The 25,562-nt window shown below is 39.6% G+C and overlaps 2 protein-coding genes across 2 annotated transcripts; both read right to left on the bottom strand.

Annotated features, from left to right (window-relative positions):
• Window positions 1-6,782: 6,782 nt before the first annotated feature.
• Window positions 6,783-12,268, bottom strand: LOC116044507 (transmembrane protein 182-like). The gene is made up of 5 exons (XM_031291774.2): window positions 11,941-12,268; window positions 10,297-10,393; window positions 10,089-10,211; window positions 9,869-10,006; window positions 6,783-7,164 (listed from the first exon to the last, which is right to left on the bottom strand). Exons 1-5 carry the CDS (start codon window positions 12,121-12,123, stop codon window positions 6,914-6,916), a joined length of 792 nt encoding a protein of 263 aa, XP_031147634.1. The 5' UTR covers window positions 12,124-12,268; the 3' UTR covers window positions 6,783-6,913.
• Window positions 12,269-12,543: 275 nt separating this feature from the next.
• LOC116044500 (actin-related protein 3) lies at window positions 12,544-23,264 on the bottom strand. Its single transcript, XM_031291755.2, has 12 exons — window positions 23,053-23,264; window positions 22,561-22,616; window positions 20,894-21,018; window positions 20,691-20,801; window positions 20,280-20,375; window positions 17,770-17,877; window positions 16,553-16,696; window positions 15,501-15,674; window positions 15,246-15,338; window positions 15,029-15,154; window positions 14,795-14,878; window positions 12,544-13,538 (listed from the first exon to the last, which is right to left on the bottom strand). The coding sequence occupies exons 1-12, from the start codon at window positions 23,094-23,096 to the stop codon at window positions 13,443-13,445; spliced, it is 1,257 nt and encodes a 418-aa protein (XP_031147615.1). The 5' UTR covers window positions 23,097-23,264; the 3' UTR covers window positions 12,544-13,442.
• Between the last annotated feature and the right edge of the window lie 2,298 nt (window positions 23,265-25,562).

Below are 25,562 nucleotides of genomic sequence, written 5' to 3'. Positions count from 1 at the left end.
AACAGTGAGATTAGACGTCACATAAGAGAGGAGAAAAAATCATCTATTAAGGTTTGTTTACATTTTTAGAAAGGGTGGATAAGCACCATAGTAAGTCACTGTTCTTTAGCTGCTGAACTCTGCTGGCCCACCTCTTACTCTTATCTTGACTCTTTAACACTCAATGCATGAGCCGGATTGAGATATTGAAGAGTGCATTGACTTTGCTCATGGTTATTTAAGGGTGACTGCAACAAACCACTCTTAAGGTAGAGGAAATGGTGAGAGGAGCACCCCTGGCCCTCAGTAGATAAACCCAGAAGTCAGACAAACCGAGAATGCACGTGAAGTGTATTCCCTCTCTGATCGGCAACCACCTAACTTCCCACCTGCCCCTCGCCTCCTCTTCATCTCCCGCTCCTCCCTCATTCCACCACCCCCTCCCCTCCTGCGCCATCATCGTCAAAAGCCTGTGTCGGTTGTGGCTGCTGATAATTCCCTCTGTTTGAAAAAAAAGAAAAAGAGAGATGAAAGCGTTCATGGATGAAAGAAACTTGGATTTAATCTCTCTCTCCGTCTTTCGCTCTCTCTTCCAGTACACGGTGTTGATCGTTTTCTACGAGAAAAAAAGGGGGAAAGGAGTGGGAAAGAGGCAGAGTGAAGATGGGAATGAGGGGGGGAGAAAATAGAAACCCATTTGGAACCACGAGGGCCCAGGTGAGGCCAGGTTGTGGACTAGTTCAATAGAATCAGTTTACCCTTTCCGCATGTACACACAGTAACCTGATGAAATAGTGGCCTGGAGAGGAGAGGGGCCAAAGATAAAGGAAAAGCCATCGTTTTCCTCCTGTGCCTCATTTGGCCCTGGCCATGATAAGGCCTTCAGCTCTCAGGTATCTGTAGTCACAAGGTAAGAGGCCTGTCATAAAGCACAGATAGAGAGACTACAGAATGGACTGTGAGGACAATAGAGTAGATGGGGGGAGAAAAGAGGAGTTCTTTTGCAGGCTGTAAGAGGGATATTCACTCATTATATGGATCAATTGAATCCACCTGATGTCACCTATTTGCCAGACTGGGACTGAGCTTGGATGAAAGATCCACTCAGAACCAAATACACAGGTAGCGACTTTATAATACATTGCATATGTATTATAGCTGCAATTGGCAAGGTTATAGTGTAAAAATGCACCATCGTATTTAAATAAATCGGTAGCTGGTGCTGCAATAAAGACATTTGCGCGGCTATATTGTAAATAACTATGAACAGCTGCTGGAATAATGATCTAATCACCATAAAAACAGACTACAGGCTTTGTTGGGGAAGCTATAAATTGGTTAACGGCCCCCACATTTTTTCTCAATGATGATTCTTTAAAAACCAAGTAAGGTAAAAAAACAAAAAACTTTTAACATAGATATGTCATGTAAGAGAGAGTCAGATGTGCTTTACACCAGGGGTCTTCAACGTTTTTTTAAACTAAGGACCTTTTAGCTGAAGGAGAGACGGAGCAGGGACCACTACTGATATTGTATACAATTGATTTACATATTAAATTGGGCCTACAGTTGCATTTAGGTCTGCCTAAGGCCTTTACACATAGCTTTTTATGGTGCATGCAATACTAAGCTATTAAAATAATTGCAACATATTTATCATGTTTTAATGTTAAACAAATGTGGCACAGCGAATCCTTAGAGCTAGCTTACCTTTAGGCCAGAAAGCCTATCATCAATGTTGTTGTTTTCTCACAAATAGGCTGATTTATCTTTGCTAATAATATGTTGGATTTATGTTTGTGTATATTTATTATTTGATATTTAGGACATTTCAATACAAAAAACTCTCAAAAATGATCAAACAATAATTTGGGGGCCCCATGCAGTATCTCTGAGGATCCCCTAGGGGCCGTGGTCCCCCTGTTGAAGATATTTGCTTTACACCATCCACCACACCACTATTCTTATATTGACCAACCATAAGGTGCAGATTTGTCTAATACGGTCGTAATTCCTAGGGGGTACTGGGCTGGCGGGCAGGCCAACTGATATTTCATCACCTTGTGTACTTGCTCCCTATAACAGCAGTCAAGGTTGCAGGGAGATTTTGCGATGCAACTGCAAAAAAAGCCTTGACCATTTTCAAACTCTTACTGTACTCTGAGAGTTGGGGAGCTCATGTGGCGCTGGGCCACAGACCTCATTATCCACCACCTGACTGGTCTGAATAGATAGAAATGGAAGGTGAAAAAAAAGGCAAAGACAGACAGGAGGAAAAAGAGGGTCCGATAAGAGAGGAGGATCTGTCAGCATAGACATGGGAAATGGAATCACTTGTGACTCAAAATGATTTTAATGAAGAAAAAGAATAGGGCAAATTAAAGAAAAGATCAAGTGCAGAATAAAAGCAGGAAGAGGAGCTCTTATTCTTTGCCCTTTTACCCAGAGAACATGCTCTGTCATAATATAATTCATTATTTAACTTTCTTCTTTTCCATAATTGCTCATATCAGATCATGTTTTGACCTGCAGTTGTATAAAAAACTTTGAAATGTAGACTTCTACTCTTGTTCCTAAATTACATTTCTGATATTGCTTTTTGTAATCGCAGCCTTTAAGGGTGGCACAGAATGATGCATCTCGGCTGCTCAGACTTTTTTTTGTTGGATTGCTGTAAAAAGCGCATCGTCGGCCCGAGGACACCAGCATCCCTCCAGGACGGGGGTGCGCGGAGGTGTGGGGGTGTTGGATTTTATAGCCCGCAGCTCCCCAGCCCCACTTTGCCAGCCGGGGCAAGGAGAGCCCATATGGCAGCCAAGCGTGGCTCTGGCCAGCTCGGGCTCATATGTATGGAAAACAAGGTCTGGAGAGGGAAGTCACAGGGGGTCATGCTAGTCAGAGAGGCAGCCCGAGGTCCTGGTGCAGGTTAGAAGGTCTTGGTTCAGGAGAAGAGGCTAATTTCTTCTACTTGGCTGAGCAAAGGCCTGAATAATTGTGCCCCCTGGGTTGGCCTCTGGGTGTTGTGGAGGTAGAACCAGCGTGGAGAGTGAGCAGGGGGAGGTTCAGGGAAAGGCGGTTGGATCACAGAACATGTTGTGTCCAGCTTTCAGTAGCTGCTCATTATACTTGGTTTCATGGTATGAAATTAAAAACATCCTTATGCATCATTATTTGTGCATTACACCACACAGTGTGCTTGATTCAGTGACATTGTATGCATACATTAACCTAAACTCTGCCTTTTATGCTTATTATCGTCACATGCAGGCAACATCAATCTCATAACAACCGAGTGGCATCGCATCGAGTGCAGAAGATGTAACCTAGACATGTTCACTACAGACATATTTAAAATTATTTAGAAAATTAAAGATTGTATGAGCTCTGTGATTTGGGCAAAGTGGAAAATAAGTCACTTTTTTCTGTTTTGTAGGCTTACATATGGTGAACTGAAGCTTCAATAATTATGTTTTTGGCCACTTGGGGACCATGCAACAAGCTGAAACACAACACTGTCACTGGCATTTTATCTGCTGTAGCTAGCTACTGTAGCTAATTAAGCTAGCATTAGCTCTGTGACTCATTTTTCTCCTGACTCTGACATACTGTATGATATCATGCTAAAACAATGAGGCTAAGGCTTTCATTGGTTGTCCTGCTTGCAAAGTTTGGAGCACGAGCAGTAGCCTACTCTATGATAACAGCGAGTGTGTGCATGGGCAGTGTGAATGGGAAAAGTTGGGGACTCATGAGCACTCGGTATGTTTGACAGGCTGACCTGGTAGGCCTACATACCGCACACTAAAAAGAGTCGTTCAAAAACATTTGTTTGTTCAATTTCACCCATCACTAGTTAGTTAATGGTATGTTAACTCTTAGCCTTGGAGGTCCTTACCACTGCAGGTAGCAAACTAGCCAGGTATGCTAATAGCAGCTTGGAGCAGATACACACACTTTGGCTGTGTTTTTGGTTTTGGAATAGATAAAAACTCTTTAAATGCAAGAGTATCACTCTTACTATAGCCCCAACATCATGTAAAGAAATAAATTAAAAACGTTATTGTCAAATGTCAGCAGCATAAAAGAGATGAGTCTTCTTAAGTTGCTTCTTCTGATGTCTTTGTTGCCCCGTTGTAATTACCGCGGACAGTTCTATCTACAGAGAACAAAGACCCAGTGTGATGATGTGATGTAAAGGACAACTAGTAGAGTGTGTGTGTGTGTGTGTGTGTGTGTGTGTGTGTGTGTGTGTGTGTGTGTGTGTGTGTATATATGTGTATATATATATATATATATATATATATATATATATATATATATATATATATATATATATATATATATAGTATATTGTGTGTGAGTGTGTGTGAGTCCAAGGCTGACAGCGACAACAGCACCACATTCACTCCTGGACTGCAAGTAATGAATCTGCCACAATCCTGCTTTTTAAAGATTGAAAACCAAGCAATATGACTGGATCTCCTCGAATTCATTAGAAAATAAAGATCACCCTTTTAAACCCATGACTGCGTTGGCTGTTGGTGGCGAGGCAGAGGAGGTGACAGATGTTTAAACACGGCAAGGGCCGGGGGAAGCGAATGTGACATGCTCCGGTGTAATTATACTCACCTAGTTCACAGCGGAGATTAAGAAAGAGAAGGGATGGAGAGGCACGGGAGCGTCAGACATGAAAGAATATTGAAAAGACTCGCTGATGAGCAGTGTCAACTCTCTTTCTCCCTGTCCCCCCCCCCCCACTTCCCCCCTTCCTCTCCCTTTTTTCACCGTAACATCTCAAGGTCTCACTTCTGTTTGCCTTTTTCCAATTATCAAGGTGTGACTGTGGGCTTCCCATAACCCCCCCTCTCCTTTAATTCTAATGTTAACTATACTGAACTTGAATAGAAAGAAAAAAAACATTTTATTTTGTTTGTCAGGAAAATTACAGAAATTAATTATCACTTACAAATGTCTCTCCTGGTTCTATCCTCTGCAGGCCTGATCTGATGCAAAAACCTCTGCAACTTTGCATTCTGCTGTAATGCTGTTGGACATAATTGTAAGGACCTGAGATAGAGTGATTTAATGAGGTTAGAAAACACTCACAAACATTATCCTGAGTCAACACTGTCCTCTAGTGGCTGTTGTGTGTTTTACCCACACTGCGAGTTGTCCCTGAAGTGGCCCTCCTGTCAGAAAATGGATTATGACAGTCTAATTTATTATTATCTCCGTCCCTCTGACCCAATATTTCAGAGCTTCAACCTGATGACAGGCAGGCACAGTCAAACTCAATCTACTCAATCCTTCAGTATACACACCGGGCAGCCCTCGTCTCTCCACTTTTGTCAAAATTGATTTATCAATTATAATAAAAGCAGAGTGAGAGCGTTGGAGTATTAATCACACAGGGATCTATTTAATAGATTAGAAAAAAAAATCATTGTAATGACCGACTTCTAATTAAAGATTCCAATTATCCTCACTGATGGAAGTCGTCGGAAGGATCCATGCATACAGTTTGAGTGACCACTTGTCAATCACACTGTGTGACCACTGCTGTCTTTTTGTCTGAAGTTTGAGTTGTGTGGGTCTTCTTCTGTTGAACTACCAGATCTTTGTGTATTTAAAACCTTATTTCAAGAAAGAGCTTTAAGACTGATGTTTCTGTATGTAAGCTGTATTATGTCAGCAAAAAAGTAGCAAAATTGATATTTACAGAGAACTACTTTAAGCCAAGGCCTGTATGCAGTGTGACGAGGGCGTAACTTTGGGTTCAACAATGTTGGGGGATGGGTGGGGGGGTTGAGATCTTACGTAGCGAAAACAACATTTCAACATTAGGGGGGACAAATTATAACCGTGGTGTCTGGGTCGTTCCCCAGGAAATTTTGAGCGTCAAACTCTTCATTTCCTGCATTCTGGGAAGTTTATCTGCAAAAATTTGTGCCTTTTCTGCATGCAAATGTATTTATTTATGTAAATATTATTATTATTATTAATAATAATTCATTCATCTGCTGTATTGTTCAAAACTTTTTGCAGATTCAAAACATTACACGTGCTTCGGGATGTTTATTTTAGGGATTATGCACATCTTAACAACAAATATTTGCTTGCCACAGCATTTAAACTCTTTGACTTCATAACCCCGGCCAGTTTTGATTGTAGGGGGGGTTGTAATCCCGTAAATTATGCCTATGAGTGTGGAAGTATCCAATTCATTAACTTTAGTAAGTAGAAGAAGTAAATCCACAGTGTTAAAATACTCACTTTAACAGGAAGTCCTCTACTTGCTATTACATTATAGTCAGAAAAAAAACACAGTTGGAGTATTCAAAGTGAAAAAAATATGCATTATGAATTGCTCCTGCCAAGAGTGATGACTGGATTGTGTTACTAATGCCTTTTAATGTTACCAACTTTATATTCTGATGGGTTTAATCTATTACAATGTATCGTTTTTAAGATGTTAAATAAATGTAGAGGGCGATGTTTTGCCTTTTACTAGTATAAGGTTGTATGAACCTCCAAATAGTTTTTAAAGACTACACACCCATGGTATAGAAAACCGCTGTTTTCCATGTACTAAGCCTGGTAAAACCCTCAGGTTAGGACAACACATATTTTTATTAATTAATTAATGTTGTATTTTATTAGGACAATGCACATTAATCAACATTTCTGTAAATGCGCCAGTGTTACCCAGACAGCTAATTTTCAACTGTCCTAGTTACCTAGGATGCATGTCTTTATGGTGGGAGGAGCACCCGGAGGAAAACCCACGCAAACACAGGGAGAACATGCACGCTCCACATAGAAAGACACCGCCCGGATCGGGGATCAAACTCTGAAATGCCAACTTGTGTCAAGTGCTAGCACTGATCCACCTTGCCATATTTAGTTTGGATGATATTCGCATCATGGCACTTGATTAAACCGGAACTTTGTTTATCTTATCTAGCTGTGTCCCCTGTATGCTTTGGCCAATCATGATGAAGAGCAGGCCAGCCAGCAGGCAGAAGAAGACAGCGACTGGAGCGAGGAGGAATGAAGGACCGTGCTGGATGCTGAGGTGGAAGGAGGGGCAGGTGGAGACTCTCTGATGGTGGGCAAACTGCTCCAGAGTGTCCAGGACCTGGACCCACATCAGATACATCACCATCACGGCCAGCAGACACAGCCCTGACAGGCACAGAGACAACTGTTATCACCTAGATTCAAGTTTTCTATTTCAGAATATAACACTTTTTAATGACAAGTCATTTTGATGTTTTTTGTGCATTGCTAGTATGAAATACATGACAATAAAGATGCTGTTAAGAGACACACACAGCTCTAAAATATTGATATTATATTCATTTCCAGAGCACAAAATCTTTGCAAAAAATGTATATGCTCTTAAAACTCACACCCTTGATTTAATTTGTCAGCGCTTATTTTGCAATATCCCTTACATAGAGCATACTTTGAGGCAAATGTTGGCTCACAAGTTCTCTCTGTGTCAACATCAAGCAATACATTTGATTTATGGTCAGAGACAGCAATCCCATTCTAATGGTTTGGCAGCCATGAGGTTTTATTTTGAAGGTGCCTGGATCAGCTGAGACTGAGGATATTGATTATGGGTGATGGGTTAGTGAGGTTTTGAGGCCAGCTTTTCAAAAGATTAGTCAACTTTGGTCTCCTTGTTGGAAATGTTGAGTCATCTATAGAGTATAAACTCTGGGAAATCTTCCCACCCTTTTTCCAAACTGAAATCCTAAGTGAAAGGAGGAGAAGGCTCGGGGGGGGAAGAGGCTCAGCCAAGAGCTTCAACAAAAGCAATCACCTCCCTGTCTAAAACGTGAAGGCACTTTTGAACCTGATATAGGAAAAGGGTAGCCAAAACACACACACACACACACACTCACTCACTCACTCACTCACTCACTCACTCACTCACTCACTCACTCACTCACTCACTCACTCACTCACTCACTCACTCACTCACTCACTCACACACACACACACACACACACACACACACACACACACACACACACACACACACACACACACACACACACACACACACACACACACACACACACACACAGACTGATGGTGTCCCCTCCACACAAAAGTACAGAACCAGCAAACACAGGCTCAGTCAAACTGGGCCTTTTTAAAAACTTTGCCCAGCTGTAGCCAATGTTACCTAACGAGCACCATCCACCAGCAATCAAGCCCACTCAAAATGAGTAACTTCTTTTTACATTCAAGAGCAACTTTTCTTGTACCCATTCATGTGTAGGCTGAATAAGATCTAAATTGATGATTGTCTGCATCCTTCACAAACAAACCTTTCTTCACTTATTCTCTTATGTTGCTGGTTTTGTATTGCTTTTTTCTATTGCTTTAATGCTGTTCAATTGTTCTGTTGCTGACTGGTATTTCTGTGTTCCTTTCATTGTAAGTGAGACCATGTTTAAAGGTGCAGTAGGTAAGCCTTATAAAACTAACTTTTTGTCATATTTGCTGAAACTCACCCTATCTTCCAGTAGAACTACATGAAGCAGGTTAATTTTAAAAAAACCCAGCTCCTCTGGCACCACCTACAGCCTGTAGTGTGATTTGCAAAAGTCCACCGCTCCCTGTTCAGATGCACCAATCAGGGCCAGGGGGGGTGTCTAACTGCGTGTCAATCACTGCTCATGCACACGCATTCATTCTCCCTTGTGGGGGGAGGGGCTTAGGAGACCGTTTTGGGCTTTAGCGGAAAGGGGGGGAGGGACTGAGAAGTTGTTGATGTTAAAAATTTTTGGCTAAGTGCTGGATCTTCGCAATGCTACCAAAGCATCTTTAATGGTGATTTTACAGTTTAAATAAAATTTGATTGATTGATTAAAAATAAAAATAATTGGAGAAACAATTTAACAATATATAGAGCAACACCATTTGAAAGGGAAAACATAAAAACAGCCTGAAAGTTGGATTCTCAATTTAATTAAGTATTGTACTTTTAACTGCACTTTCCCCACACAATTAAAAACCATATTAATGTAAATGGTATGTATTAAAGTATATATTTGTGTTTTTAACCTCTTAAACCCCATTGACATGGCAGCAAAACATTCTTCAATCCAACATAACTTCCTTTAAAATTTTAGTGAAGATCCAAAAATTCCAAATATGGTGAATGTTGAGGAAATGTGTATAAAATGATGCATATATTGCGCTGCCATACAAAAATATGGAGTCTTGGGTTTGAATAATTCATGCGGTGTTATGATTTAGCTTCACTGAAGACCTTAGGTCAAGCTAAAGCTAAATATAACACTGCCAGATAGTGTGAATGCTTCTTAAGATGAAAAGTGAAAAACTGGGTGTTAAGGGGTTAAAATTGGTATTTTATTTATTTAAATCAACAAATATTTTTGGTTAACAAAGTATGATGAGAATCTGAACTCTTGGCTAAAAGCTGCTGCACAGATCCCTTAGGGTTAAGCAATAGTTGGACTCCTCATTCCCATTACTACTACACAGAATGCATTATTGTAATATTTTTTCCACAAATGCTGGCAACACTACTTCTTGTTCTGACCTATTGATTTTCTCAATCCAAGACACATCGAGAGCAAGTAGCTGTGGTGAACTGACCACCAGCTGCACCCTCCACCTGCTTTCTGTCCCCAGTGTCAGAACTAAACACGGAGAAACAGCATTCATAACAACCTCCCAGAAAATTGCAGGTCTGTTGCAACTCCCACTTCAGTTTGTTCAGTGACCTACTCTCCACCACAGCTTCAAATGTCTCCTGTTTTGCAGCCAATATTGCCATGTCTTTAGAGAGATCTGTTCGCGTTGAGGCCAAAAAATGTCTTTCTTTTAGCTAATTGGTTCTTACCGCCACAAAGCAGAAGGGCCCCACCCACTTTATAGAGTCTGTGATTGGTAAGTGGGCCGGCACAGATGACAATAAATACACTTATGACGACAGCAGCCAAGCCTGTGGCGAGGAAGATGCTCCAGAAGGTCCTAAAAACTGAGAGGAAAAGGAAAATGAGGCTTTGTACATCATAAAAGATAATATTGCAATCATGTGAAAATAAATGACCAATAGCTACCGATGGCAGATTGATGTTCATACGGTTGTGTGGGGAAACTGTGTGGCTCCAGCCGTGATCGCTCATTAACAGGAAACGGGAAGAGGAAAGCGGTATGGCAGACCTTTGATGGCGGCTGATTTGCTGAAGGGGAGGAGGCATTTGTAATGCTGCTGTTTGCAAAAAAAATTGGAACTATAATGTCATCATATAAGTCTGAGGTTCTCACGGATCAAAATGTCCCATATAGAGTGTTCATTTGAAACAGCCATGAAAGAGCAGCGCCAAAACAGGCCCTCATGGAAGATCCTCACACCATCTATAACCTGAGGAATCAGAAAACCAAATGGGACCTCTCCTTTTGACAGGGTCTTTCCTTTATTGAGTGATCAATATTAAGGTTAATGTCAAGGTCAAGGTATTAAATTCCGGTGGTCAAGGTGCAGATACACAAACATACACAAAACTGTCATAAAAGCAGATACAAAAATAAATATTGATATAAATATGAGAGCATTTCCAAACACCCTCACTCCCACAGACAGACAGACACACACACACACACACACACACACACACACACACACACACACACACACACACACACACACACACACACACAGAGCACTTTCAGGTACCCTCAGCATGCATACAAACACTACATACTAGGATGTGCAGTGGGCTACATGATCCCTGAGAAAATGAACAGCATTATAATCCACTATTAAATAAATAAATAAATATATACTGTACTACAGTGATATAATCTTCATATGTATACATATGATGTAGTACAGTGTATATATATATATATATATATATATATATATATATATATATATATATATATATATATATATATATAGTATACTGTATATACATAATACATATGAAGATTATGTCACTGTAGTAGAGTCTGGACTAACTAAATAATGCTAAATAATAGCATTTAAACTAAAAAGCCAGACTCAACCGGTGTCCGAGTGTCCACAGTCTGCTGCAGAACTACAACAGCAGATTGCAGAGAATGTGTGGCCATCAGCTTTCTGTAAATAGACAGTGTTTGATTGATGGTGTAAAGTGAAGACAGTGAACGGCAGCCAGCAGGAAATTCCATGTGCATTCATGGAATAAGACTCCACTTTCCTGCATTTTACAAAATGCTCTAATAATTGGGCCACTAAGTAACGGCTAAAGGAGTTTTTCTGTAATGTTTGTGTGAGTAATGAACGTTTGACCTCTGTGCTGCACATTATGTTTAGTGTCTAAGAATTTAAGTCAATTTTGTTTGCATTGGATAAAGACAAAATAATACACACTGCTATCTCATTCAGTTGTTCTTTCATTCTACATGAACATGACCTTTTGATCACAAACAGTCTTCATAATATTTCCCTCTGGAATGTAGTGGAGTAGAAGTATAAAGTAGCACATATTGAAATATTTAATTAAAGTACAAGTACCAAATTTTGTATGTATACTGTATGTGTACCACCATACTAACCTACATTATTTTTACTTCTTTTCCTTTTTATTCTAAGGTTATATGTATGTGTATACATATTTTCTCATATTGTGTGCTATGTTAACTCCTGCACTCTTATAATAAAGTATACAAAAATAAAAGTATAAACTTTTCTCGTAATATGACTTCATTCTTAGAAATCACAATTATTTTTATTAGTGGTTTTACTGAAATACTGCATTCCTTATCTATTAGTGTATTGTGGTCAATATAGCAATCTTATTTTGCTTACATTTTACATTCTTTTATTTCCCTAATTTGCTTCAATTGTTCTGAAGCATTTCTTGGATTGCCTCTGTGTTTGAAACAATCTGTACAAACAAACTCCTAAGTGTTCAGTTGAAATACCTCGGTGCTGCTCTTCCCCTCTCTCAGGCCACTTCCTCCATAGCGTTCCTCCGGCCGGCTGCAGGACTCGGCCGCCAGCAGCCAGTACTCGGTCCCACAGGACAGCAGTGTGAACAGAAATCCTGTCGCTCCGAAGAACAAAGCCAAGAAGAGGAGCACCTTAAGCCTCTCAGCAGGAGACATTTCTCAGTATGTCCGCCTTTTGTTTTTTTATAGCGGCAAATCTGCACTTTTCCTTTTCTTAGCTTTCTACAGCATATCATATTCAAATACATAGAATAAATTCAGATTCACTAAATAACTGCTAACTCCATGTGTCTGTTACTTTTCTGCTGCGAGAAATAAGTGAGCACCATGACAAACCCAAGCCTCTGGACAATGCTTTTCCTCACCATATGGACCAATCAGGGGCATGGAGTGGTTCAATGGAAATAAACTCTTACATCATGCAGTGGTCACTTTAAAGGGATACAGTTACAGTACAGGGGGGAGGGGGGGGTTCTCCTTACATAAATATAGCGGTGTTATGTTGAGAGTGTACGCAAAGAGGCATATAATCATGGCATTCTCGATAAACTTGAAAAACAGAAATCACAACTGTAGAAATGTCTCCTTGGCATTTATTGGAATGCCAGCATTGAAATCCAGATTTGGTACAGTACAAGGCTATCCAGTATAACTGAGATCTAGGCAACAGTGATGGTCCAACAACAGTCATTCAAACTGCATGTTCATATATTAATATGACTTCATTTTTTTCTTTTTTAAAGACAGGTTGGTCGAGAGATGATTAATACAAATAAACAAAAAAAGGTCAAAGGAAAGCGAAGACTTAGTCTCAATTAAACCTGGAGAAAATTATTTGAACAGATTAGTAATATTTTTTTTTTTTAAATGCCTGACTTGTTGTAATAATCTAAATTCAAATAAATATTCCATCCAGGTACTGAAGGACATTTTCAAAAAAAGAGACAGAAATAATGGTCAGTATATCTGGTGATTGGTTTCTGGGGTATGTAGCACCCATTTGATGACTTAATGATCAAAAGGTGTTTTATTCAATGAAGTTTGTGGAAAATGACCTAGCTAAGCATGTCCTGCTTCTTTTAGAGTATATAACATATAGCAAGAGCCCAACCCATATACACAGAGAAGTGCATTTATACAGGACTTATGTTGATTAATTACATATTACAACCCTGTGAGGATATTATAAGTACATATACGAGGCACGCAGAAATTAAAGATTTATCGCCTATTATTAACCTACTTGCAGTAAACATTTTATTTGAAGGATCCTTTGGGCTGAGTCACCTCCTTCCTCTAATTTGTGAGGATGTTGCCGCTATTTTGGCAGTTTGTTTGGTCCACTGCTTTATCCGAATGAACAGGTCTGTCGGGAGCATCCGTGCAAAGGCTCATGGGACTTCCACAGCATGTGAGGTCTTAGGGCGCTTCCTTGGTTTTCCTTGGTCCCCCGCTGAATGCCGTCTTCCGACGTCCTAAGACATGACTCCGAAGACGGGGTTGTGGCGGCAGATGCTCGGCCCGATCTCCTCGTAGTCTTTCTTAGTGTGGCACACTTGGTAAAACTCAGGCTGCCAAAACAGAAATGTTCCTCGTTAGGGTCATTTCCTTTCCCATTTCAGAAGTAAAGACAACATCTATGATTGCAATAATATATTGAAAAGGTCCAGAGAAGAGCTACTAAATTAATCCCAGGAATGAAATGTCTTATGAAGAAAGATGGAGAAAATTAAGTTTACCGACTATTGTGTACAGGAGATATAGAGGAGATATAATTCAGGTGTATAAGCTCGTACATGGAATATATGATGTAACGGTTGATCTTTTAGTTTTGGAGCAATAGGTATGATTTACTAAAACTTTACCCCAGAACATGCATGTCTGAAAAGAGAAGGAATTTCTTCACACTTTGTGCGGTAAAAGCATGGAACGAGTTTCCAGAAGAAGTTGTGCGTTCCCTTTCAAGAACAGGTTGGATACATTTTGTCTGTCAAAAGATGTAATGTTTACTATAACTATAAAGCTTGTTTGTAATTTATTTGTTGTATTTATTGTTTGTACTTATTTATGAAATGCAAGTCATTTTTAATCATCAATCAATGTGCTTCAAATTTGTTTACATCGTTTTTGTTTTTGTGTTGTTTGAGTCTGGAATAGAGGACTTTATATCCTGTACCAGAACATTTTCAATACATTTCAATAAAAATATGAGCGTGTGTGCTGTGTTTAGTCTGACAAAGGTAGGGCTGGGTATCGTTTAAAAATATTCAATACTGGTAACGAAACCAATAACGTGACTTTTATTTCGATTCCTAAAAGGATAATTTTTTGGATACCAATATTATAAAACAAAAAGGAATGACAACATTACGGCATAAATCTTTTTATTGTACGTGAGCCCCATCTCAGAGTTTTTCCTGTGTGTCTCTACAACGCGTAACGCTAGACAGCCATTCACAAACATTATAAAATCTTAGTAGAAGAATGCTGCATGCCTATTGGCTCACTGACACTGATGATATTTGCTCCTTAGGGATTGAAAATGGGTATTGAATGACGAGGCATTTTTTCGATATTTGATCATTTAGAGGCAATTCGGTCGGTGTCTTAAAAGTAAAATTCGGTACCCAGGTTTACCAAAGTCTGGGGGTTATGGAAAAAACTTTTGCCATTTGCTGTTTATATCTGACAAGTTTTTTTCAAGTGAAAACTCTCAACAAAGATTCTATTCTAATTATGTGCTGAATGTCAAAACTATATAGAAAAGGCTGCAGGAGGGGTGATTATGTGTTGTTAGAGAAGCTGAAAACACCGTTTTGATACTCACAGTAGACGCCAGCATTGATCCTCCGAACCAGACCGCATACCTCTGCATGTGATGAGTGACGACTTGCACATCGATGGGCTTGGGCTGCAAAACAGAGAGGATAACTTAGTCAATATTGAAACAAAAAAAACACCACTTCCTGTAAACGTTTCTGAAGAAAAAAAAACATTTTGCATTATGCATTAATGCATTTCAAAGGTTTTTTTGAGACTAATCTTCATCCTCTTTCCTCACCTTCAACTTGCCGCCGCTCAGCTCTTCGCTCATTTTCAGTCGCGCATCCACAGACCTTTTGAGGTCCCTCTGCAGGCGTCTGCCAAAGTCCCTGAACATGGTGGAGCCTCCGGAGAGCACGACGTTCTGCGACACACAGAGGAGGCAGACGCTGATATAAAAACAGATACACAGACTAACCGTTACTGGCACTGTAGCAGCTGTAGAGTTTCTGTACCTTGTACAGTGGACGCCGGACATCGATGGGGCAGTTCTGGATCACCTCGTCCACCACCTCTGAGATCGGCTGGGTGAAGTCTGGGTTGGCAAACTGGACGAGACCAAACAGCAAAAAAAGATAGTAAGTTTCAAGGCAAGGAATTCCGCTTGGTAAAAAAAAAAAAAAAAAATTTCACTCTGACAAGCTGACACTTTAAGCTGCATCATCTATCAGCAGCAACTGCAATATATCTTAAAAGACTCTGGATTAAACCTCAGGATGGAAGAAGATCTCGGGCCCCAGGAAGCGCTCGTAGCCAACATCGATGGTGAACTCCTTCTTGGAGATGGAGTTGATGCCAGTGTACTGTTTGATCCACTTGGAGCCATCTGTGTCGTACTTGTTAAACTCCTTAACAAGGTCGGGGCAGACGTAGCTATACCGCTCCTAAAAATAATTCAAATTAAAACAATACAGTACAACTTTTAGAGGCTACTAAAGCAATGTGACAAAACCAACACAACCAGATGTCATATAAAACTTTTGGTTATATATGGATTAATATTGTATTAAATATATAATGGTTCATATGTTTTGACTCTGAAATGCTTGCGTGAGGTGAACATCTTTCTATTTAAAACTTGCAGTGAGTGATATGCTTCTGTAGCTGCACTGACATCTAGTGGACAGGCTGAGGAATCCATGACAGGGACGCCATGACACTAAAACCACTAAAACCAGAATCATCTGTTGAGTGTATCGCTTCCTGTTATGGGGCCTTTTTTTGTTGTTGCAGGTTTCAGTAAAGAAGCACTGAAACACTGCAAGAAAGTGCAAGAACATAACATCCTTAAACTGACTACAATACAAAATCTAATTGTTACTTGTTCCTGTGTGAGCTATCAGCTTTATACTTTGCTGCACCAGGTGAGGCTAGAATGTGAAATTCACAAATGTCTTGTTTGTTACACACATTTCTCCACCTTTCAAACCCACAGGAAGTGATTGTTTGATACTAAGAAGATACAGTTTTTGCAATTGCCATATGATTCAGCATATTGCAGGGAATGATGATTTTTGTATCATTATTCTCATTGTTATTTAAAAAATGAAAATGATTATAGTGTGATTTTTGCGAGGACGTGTGAGGTAGGATCTGTAGGCCGGGATTTCTCTGCAGCACCACAGTACTTCATTCAGAATGGTTTGACACATATTTTACCTTTGACCTGTGGTTTGGATATTGCACTAGTCCATATTGCGATTTGGATAAAATGGAGATTAACTGTGGAGCCCTAGTAAAGATGGCAGAAAAGAACACTGACCTTGACAGCTTTAGCCGTCTCCAGGGACTGCTCCGGAGGAATCCCCACCTCTCGCTCCCTCAGCAGCTGCTGGGTGAAGTACGTGATGTCTCGACCAGCGATGGGGATGTGCTTGATGCAGCTCCCGATGACGTAGCCTTCGGCCTGGAAACAGAGCGGCACACAAGTTTGTTGTTAATCAGGGTTATTCCTGCATAGACGAATTTCTGGCACCCCCCAAAAACGTTTTAGCCACCCCCGAAGGAAAACCACCAGCACCAAAATGATAAGAATTGAGAGTAAAAATAGCAATTCAAATCCTCTCTAAATGTGTTTAAGAGCAATTTATCAATTTTAACGTCAACGTTGAACAAGCAGAACATAAACTTGAATATGAGCGCTGACCTCAGTTTTATCTCCAGAGTCAGGCTGCACTGGACTCTCCCAGTGATTTTTATGGCAGTATTTAAATACTAATATTTTTAAGCAGTTTTGTAAATTGGGTTTTTATACAGCAGACGTCTCTTTCACAGTCACTTTCACTGTTCACAGACCTTTTCACAAATAATAATAAAAAAAAAAAAAATAAACAAACATTCTAAATGGACCCAAGTAGATTTCCTGTTGCAGTGTATGTGAATGGCATCAACTGACAGCAAGTTAACAAGGGGCCAGGCTGTTGCCTAGCAATGGAATTCCATTGAAAAGGTCTTATAGACCTTTTGCATTTTTTTTTTATCAAATTGTCAGAAATAACAGCAAAATGCATAGATTTCTGTCAATTAAGGTAACACAGAGTCATTGCCTTTCTGTATGCGGACCAATCATCCTTACTGTCATGCCCACCCAAAGCCCCATTCTGAGCCAGGAAAAACCCTGTTAGTGGTCCCCTGCACTCATTTTAAAACCAGAGATCGATCATTTTAAGGCAGTGGCACCCAGGCGATGGAATGCACTGCCCCTCTCTTTACGTTGTTCAAACTCTGTGGATTATTTTAAAAAGCAGTTGAAGACTTTTCTATTCAAACAGGCTTTGAGTTAGACAAGGACTTTTATTGCTGACTGATTTTATGTACCTATGTTTTCCCTTTATATTCTTATGTCTTTTATTTATTGTATTTCACTTCATTGTGATTTTTATCTGTGAAAAGTGCTATATGGATAAACTTTACTTCCAAGTTTAGGGTTGAGAACAAGTTAGGAGCAAATCGATAAAACCTGGAAATTGCAGCACTCACCACTGGGATGACGTGTGTGACTCCGTCTCCGCTGTCGATCACAGTCCCGGTCAGTGTCCGCTCTCCCACCTGTCTGGATGTCCAGGAGGCAGCCAGCGCCAGGACAGCCTGATGCAAGAAAATCACTTATCGTTTAATAAAACAGAATTATTACCGTCCTTAAAAACAAGGCAGTGTTTTCCCTCGGTTGGTGGAAGACTTAGATGCGGGTATTTGGCGTGGGGTTTAGGCGTCCTTCCTCAAGAAAATGTTAATGTTTTTCAATTACAAACAAAAAGCAATTCCCCTGTACATTTTGTGTCTCTTTGTGGGTTTTTGATTCTCTTTGTAGTCGTGTTGTGTCTCTTTTTGGTCATTTTTGTTTTCCTTTGGGGTTGTTTTGGGGTCTCTGTGGTCATTTAGCATCTCTCTGTAGTTCAATCAATCAATCAAAATGTATTTATATAGCACTTTACAGTAACCAGCAGGTATCCAAAGTACTTTACATCAGGAATCAAGTATAAAAACAACATATCATACAATAAAAAGAATGAAACATAAAACAGTAAAATCAGAAAAGGTTACAAAGAAACAGGAGAGTGAAATTGTCACACCACTACTATGTATTAAAAGCCAGTCTAAACAAATAGGTTTTGAGTTTGGACCTAAAAAGAGCTACATCTGTAATAGTGCGGATATCAGGGGGTAACTTGTTCCAGAGTCTCGGGGCAGCAACTGCAAAAGCCTGATCACCCCACAGTTTATACCTAGACCTTGGGACTTCTAAAACCAGCTGATTTGAAGGTCGCAATGACCGGTTGTGCTCACGCAAAGTTAAAATTTCGGACAAATACTCCAGGGCCAGGCCATTTAAGGCCTTGAAAACAAACAATAAGATCTTAAAATCTATTCTAAAACGCACAGGGAGCCAATGTAGGGTGTAGAGAAATGGAGTGATGTGTGCACATCTAGATGTATTTGTTAAAAAGCGATCATCAGCATTTTGAACAAGTTGAAGGTGTGAGATGGAGGTCTGATTCAGACTAACATAAAGAGCATTACAGTAATCCAACCTTGAACTAATAAAGGCATGAATAGCCTTTTCTAGGTCGTGCCTGCTCAGGAAAGGCTTAACATTAGCCAGGAGACCAAGCTGGAAAAAGCTCTTTCTAACAACATTACTGATCTGCTTGTCAAATGTCATGCTGCGATCAAAAGTAAGCCCCAAATTTTTGACAGCTGACCTAGTGTATGATGCCAGAGCTCCCAAACTCAAAGCTGGACCATTTTGCGTGCCTGAAGTACTGAAAATAATACACTCAGCTTTATCTTCGTTCAAATTAAGAAAGTTTTGTGAAAGCCACAACTTAATATCATTAATACAACTAAGCAGGGAGTTTAGTGCGACACTGTCATTTGCTTTCATAGGCAAATAAATTTGCAAATCATCTGTATAACAATGAAATGACAGGTTGTGCTTGCCTATAATAGCCCCTAAAGGCAACATATATAAAGAAAACAGAATGGGGCCCAATAACGGAACCCTGAGGTACCCCACAAGAGAGAGGAGCAGCTGACGAGGAGAGGTCACCAATCATTACAAAAAAGCTCCTATATACTACTAAATAGGAAAAAATTATCACTGCATCGCGATGTGGACCTAGACAATTCTGCATCGATGCAGTGACAGACCATAATCGATTACTGCCTAATGATGTTATTTGTTGATTTTCTGGCCGCTGCTTTATTAGTTTTTGCCTTTTGTCTGTTGTCTGCTGTGTTCAGACTCCGCTACATTCAGGAAGTGTCTTTTTTAAGAGCAGATGCAATTAAAAATGGGAGCTTATATATATCTGACTGCTTGAATTTGTTGATGAAAACCATGTGTAGCAAAATATAATAACATTGAGGAAGTGACGCATCGTGAGGCATCGTGAGGTCGAATCGTTGACAGGATAATTGTAATTGAATTGAATGACCAGAAAACGTTGGAAAAGCTAGAGCAGATCATAAATACATAACACTCAAAAAGGTTAAAGACAAAACTTGCTGAAGAAGTCCAACTACAATCATTAGATCTGAGAAAGTCTTTCAGTTACATTGATTCGGCTTAGGATCTGCCCAAAACGGCTCGGGTTCTGCACCTAAACCTTACAATGGCAGGGAAAACCCTGCAAGGTGACGTTGTTAGGGTCGAGACAGTAAAGATTAACTGTTTTGCACTGGCTTAAAACACTGTCTCGGGTAACAATGTGGCAACAACTATTAGAACTACTGAATGACATCGTGCAGGAGTAGGACATTTAAAAACAGACTGTGAAACTTAAAAAAGAAGAAGTGATAATTGCCATTTCCCCAATGAACCTATGAATCACTACCTCATTCTATCTACAGCCCACAAGTCTGGTTTCAAATGAGCCCAAAATGGCTTTCCTAGTTATGGCTGGAAGACTTTAGACTAAAATACTGGCTGGCTGTGTGGCTGAAGGCAAGTGTTGATTTCAGGTGCTGTAATGTTTTTTTGGTTTTACCTGAACAGCAATGTAGAGGCCAGGGACATTGAACGACTCAAACATGATCTCTGCTGTATACTCTCTGTTTTCTGGTGTGTTGAGGGGAGGCTCTGTCTGGAGAGAGAGAGAGACAGAAAACGGATGTGAACACAGAATGACTTTAAGCCACTATTCTACATTTTGTTTTCTAGAAAAGGTCGACAAATGCAGCTAACAGAAACTTCAATTACGCTACAAACAAACTTCTTTCCTGTTTGTTTTTATTTCAGGAAATTAGACATGTCTTTTGGTAGTAAAAATCAGACAGATAGTCAGAAATAGTTAAGTAGAAAATAAAAGAAACACTGCCTGGGACTCGCCTGTCTCAATGCCATTTTGATGCACATTTGAGGCTGTAACTCTTGATAATGTATACAGCTTTGGTCTTACCAAAAGGAAGTAATGGTCTTCAGGTTCTGCCCGCAGATACTTGAAGATGATCTGCTCCATAAATCTCTCCATCAGGTCCCAGTCCTCCACTATCCCGTGACGGATGGGCCACTGGAAGTGAAGAGGGGAAAATGTCAAGTCTCTGATCAACCTGCTTCACAAACTAAACATCCCATGTGGTTCATTTCAACGCTCCTGTCTACCTTTGTTGCATATGATGGTTTGTCGATGGCTTCATCCCCGATGAAGAAGTCCAGGTCATCAACACCCTTCATCATCCTGCGCTGGGCCTGGTCCCCGACCTTGGCTGATTCTTTGATTGCGATACCTGGACGTGATCATGAAAATGGGTAGAGCTTAGGCATGGGCCGGTATAAGATTCGGACGGTATGACAAAGTTTCTGCAGGTTTCACCAAGTCAAATTAAAAGTTTTTTAAAGACATTTTTAAGGCCATTATGAATTCAATTTAAGACCTTTATCACAACATCAACTAAGCACTAAATTCCGTTTTTTCAGTTTAAAATCTGTTTTATATCTGTGGTACAATCTGAAAGAGACTCGCGCCAATAACACGAAAGCTGATTGGCTGCAATGTAAGTTGCATGTTGGTCTCATTTGTATTTGTAATACAGCAAAATGATACTACAACACCACGGAATAAGAAAAACTGAGCGTTAGAGGTAGCGTTGCATGGACGTAGGAAAATGAAGACCTATTTAAAATGATTTAAGACCTAGAACACAATACTTCTGCGAACGTAAGACTTTTTAAGACCCCGCGGAAACCCTGTATGATAACCTTCAGCAAAAATATCACGGTTTCACGGTATTGCAGTTAGGGGTTTTGAAATGAATCATTATAATAATAATTTATTTATATAGCGCCTTTCAAGAAACCCAAGGACACTTTACAGAATTACTGTGGCTAAGCTAAAGGAGGTTGTAGGCTGTGGTGAACAAGCGTCTGAGGACCGCAGGTTTCGGGGTGGGGTGTATGGATGGAGGTGTGGATGGAGGAGGTCGGAGAGGTACTGTGGGGCCAGGGCATGGAGGGATTTGTAGGTGAGAAGGAGGATTTTATATGTGATGCGGGACTTAATTGGGAGCCAGTGAAGGTGGATGAGAGTTGGGGTGATGTGCTGCCAGGTCTTGCAATCCTGCATCGATGCATCGCGATGTGGACCTAGACGATTCTGCATCGATGCAGTGACAGACCATAATCGATTATTGCCTACTGATGTTACTTATTGATTTTCTGGCCGCTGCTCTTTTAGTTTTTTGCCTTTTGTCTGTTGTATGCTGTGTTCAGACTCCGCCACATTCAGGAAATGTCTTTTTTTAAGAGCAGATACAATAAAAAGGGAAGTGTATATATATATCTATCTGACTATATTACACATTATCGTATTAAATTGCTTATTTGTTGCTTATATGTTGCTGATTATCTCGTTTGTTTTTCTTTTTTATTGCTTATAAGTTTTACTTTGTGTTATTTTTATTTTTTAACATGTTCAATAAATTGACCAAAAAAAAAAGTAAATAATACTTAGTTATGATAAGTTACAGTTGAAATAACACGAATTTCCGTGCTTTGGGCATTTTTTTTTTTTTTTCATTTTCTTATTTTTAACCTGGTTTTATCTAAGGTTCAAACTCCTGTTCTGCAAATATATGTATGCAATGTATGTATTAGTGCATATTTAATAAGATATTGCATAATTTGTATATTTAAACATAACATTTCAGGAAAAACTAAAAAGAAACAATTGTATCCACTGGGGAAAGTTACAGGGTGATATCTATTCATATTTTCCATATTCACCTGTAGTGTCTGATTCCACTGATTACCTGTATGAGTAATTTACTTACATGAAGGTATGATGAACTGTGGTTCTGTATTTCCTGCATAACCAAGCTTTGTGTACCTAAAAAGGGAAAAAACAAGGATAAAGGCTGAGTTACAGTTGCTTCCCTATGGTTTAAGTGTTGGCTAGGTAGTAACCTATTATACACCATGGTAGTAACACCCAAAATAATCTGGATATTATGATTTCGGCTATAAGGATTGTCCAGGAAGTAACATTAGCTTCGGTGGGTAGCTAGCAGCAGCTAATTGCAACGATACCGCTGCACTGAGAATAAAACCATGTAAGATGAAGCAGTTTAGTACTTTAGCCTGCTAATTTGCAGCATTAACCATGGCTTTAAAGACGACATAAGAATAAACAAGACAGCAGATGTGGCAAAAGAAACGTTAGCATCTTTGAAGCTACTCAGCTAGACTGGGCGTTAGCTGGAAGTTTGACAGCCGTCTATTAAAGCCAAGCTAACGCTAACTAGCCGTCTACTGTTGTCACTTACCCTGTGCCACAGTCAACAACACAAGCCGGTAGCCGACCAGCCATGCTTGCTCTCCTTTATCTATCTATCTACACGCGAATATACCGGGCACCCGATATGAACGGATATCTTAATAGAGGCTGATTTAAATCGCTGCAACCTGAATGAGTAGCAGTCACGGCCGATTCTGAACGGCTTCCGGGTGTGGGGAAATTTCTTCTAGTGCAGAGTCAGCAGCTTCAAATGCGCCATACGGACCCCTAGTGGAAGGAGACTGTTATTGCAACTTATTATAACTGAATGGTAAAACGTTTAAATTAAATGTTTAAAAAATAAAGGAGAATATATCAGTTTTTAAATGAGGGCTCCATTTTTTTGTAAAATTTCAGATGAGTTCTTGAGTTTTAGGAAGACTCAAAGATTTGAAGAAAAGTTGTATTTATAATAGGCCTATGCATTTATGCATGGTGGCATACTTTTAAGGCTGTGCTAAAACTAGTGTGCAATAAATGATAATAAGTAGAACGAGAAGGAAAATAAGAAATATAAAGGATAAAACAATCAGACAAACAGTATGTAATATAAAAGTAGCCTCTTAAAATGCAAAAAAATGCACACACTCGGACTTGTATTGCATGACAAAGAAAATAGCATAACTAACCAACAATATCATTACTATAGGTTTACATTTAAACTTCCTTAAGAAATATATATTCGATGTATTGTGTACACATATAAAATACAAATCAAATATATTTTTAAAGGTTCCAATGTTAAAAACAATGTTTCAAGCAGCTTTGTAATTGTATGTTCTGTCTTTTTACAGAGTTTTTTCATTAAACAAAAAAAATAGTTGATAACCTCATCTCGCCCTGCTGACTCCACCAGATGATATCAGTGATTTAGGTGCCATCAAAGGCCAGACAAAATGGTCCTCACCCTCCATGACTGCATGGATGGCCACTGATAAAGACAATATATGAGCATCAAGGCACTTTAGGGCTTGATTCTGGCTCCGCGCCTTACCACATGAAGACCAATCCCAGGGCCTGAGAACATTGGCCCTTTGTCCTCAGGCAGACTCATCACTCACACAAGAGTCTCTTCACAGTGCTGACCCTCCTAGAAAAAGCCCTCGGCTCTGCTTCTCCTGATAGGAACAGTACTCGCTGTGGAGCCAGGCACACTTGATGGAAACTCTCTATCAGGAACTGTGGATGAAACAATTTGTTTCAGCATCGTCAGTGCTGGAGCAAAATATTCGCCAGGAGCCCGCTATCAAAAGGCCTATCCTTTTTTTATATTACTAAGATGAATTGTACAAAACACAAGTGGTGTCTTTTGTCCTCTCTTTTTGGTTGAACTGAGCAATAACATCATTGTATAATGATTAGAAAACACTGGATTTGGTCTTATCAGGCAATTATCCAGACCAACTGACGAGTAACTATCAGAATGAACTTTATTTATACCACCCTTATCTTTGTGAGTTTACAAATTGCTTCACTGGGAGGAATAAACGAGTGATGAATCAGTATGAATATTGGGTTATTTAAAGTTTAAGAACAATAACAGAGAGAAAAATTACATGTGTAGTTTCTTTCCCTGCCATTTTCTGCATGCTCATTGCATCCCTGTGTGTCACTGTTCTGAATACTAGAGGGCACCAGTGCTCTCATTTTTAAGGAACAACTGTAATAGTCACTTACTGTAATAGCATACAAAAAACATGTTTACGGCTTGCAACCCCACCTTTTGCTGGCTCAATCTTTCTGACCCATCCACCACTACATCTATCAAAACATTCCTCCTGGAATGGAAAAAAATCAGCGTACCTAAGGATTTTTTTTACAACCATTCTTCAAGCCATTCACTTTTATTTCTCTGGTTCTTGCAGAGGTGCAATGTATTTAACACTTGTCTAATGCTTGTTAACTTTCCCACCGCCGCAGATTAATTTCCTCTTTGCACTGTGTAACTTTGGGGGGGGGGGGGGGGGTAATTGTGTTTACTTTTCTTTATTGGCCCTACTTACTGGAATGAAGATTTGTGTTACTGCACTAAAGTGGATTGAAGTGAAAATAAAGTTTAGCTTGTATCAAGTTGACTGCTAAGTCATCAGATTTAGGATAATTGTTGTAGCCTATGCAAGCTTTTCCTCAGGCTTATTCATATCCAATGTAATATGTTTAATGGAACTTATAATTTAATAGAATTTCATTTTAATTCATTCATTTAATCAATAGCAAAATGCCTATTGATGCTACACATATTTCATGAATAATATCTAATACAAATAAATGAGAGTAGGTGCGTTTAAATGGATAGCTCTGCTTCATTATAACTATACAATGTACAGTATCTATCTATGTAGCTGAACTGAGGGCAATAGAGTCTCTGGAGGTTTTTGATCTTGTCTGCCCCGTTTGTCCGGCTATCTCCCCTGAAAAAAAACGTCCCACCCACACAAGAATAGATCATTTCCCCTTTCCAATACACTTGGCCTACACAGTAAACAAAGTAGATGACTT

Source organism: Sander lucioperca, chromosome 24, assembly GCF_008315115.2.
Source record: "Sander lucioperca isolate FBNREF2018 chromosome 24, SLUC_FBN_1.2, whole genome shotgun sequence".
In the NCBI taxonomy this organism is placed as follows: Eukaryota; Metazoa; Chordata; class Actinopteri; order Perciformes; family Percidae; genus Sander; species Sander lucioperca.
Note: the sequence above shows the minus strand (reverse complement) of the source record. Positions and strands in the feature narration are given on the sequence as shown.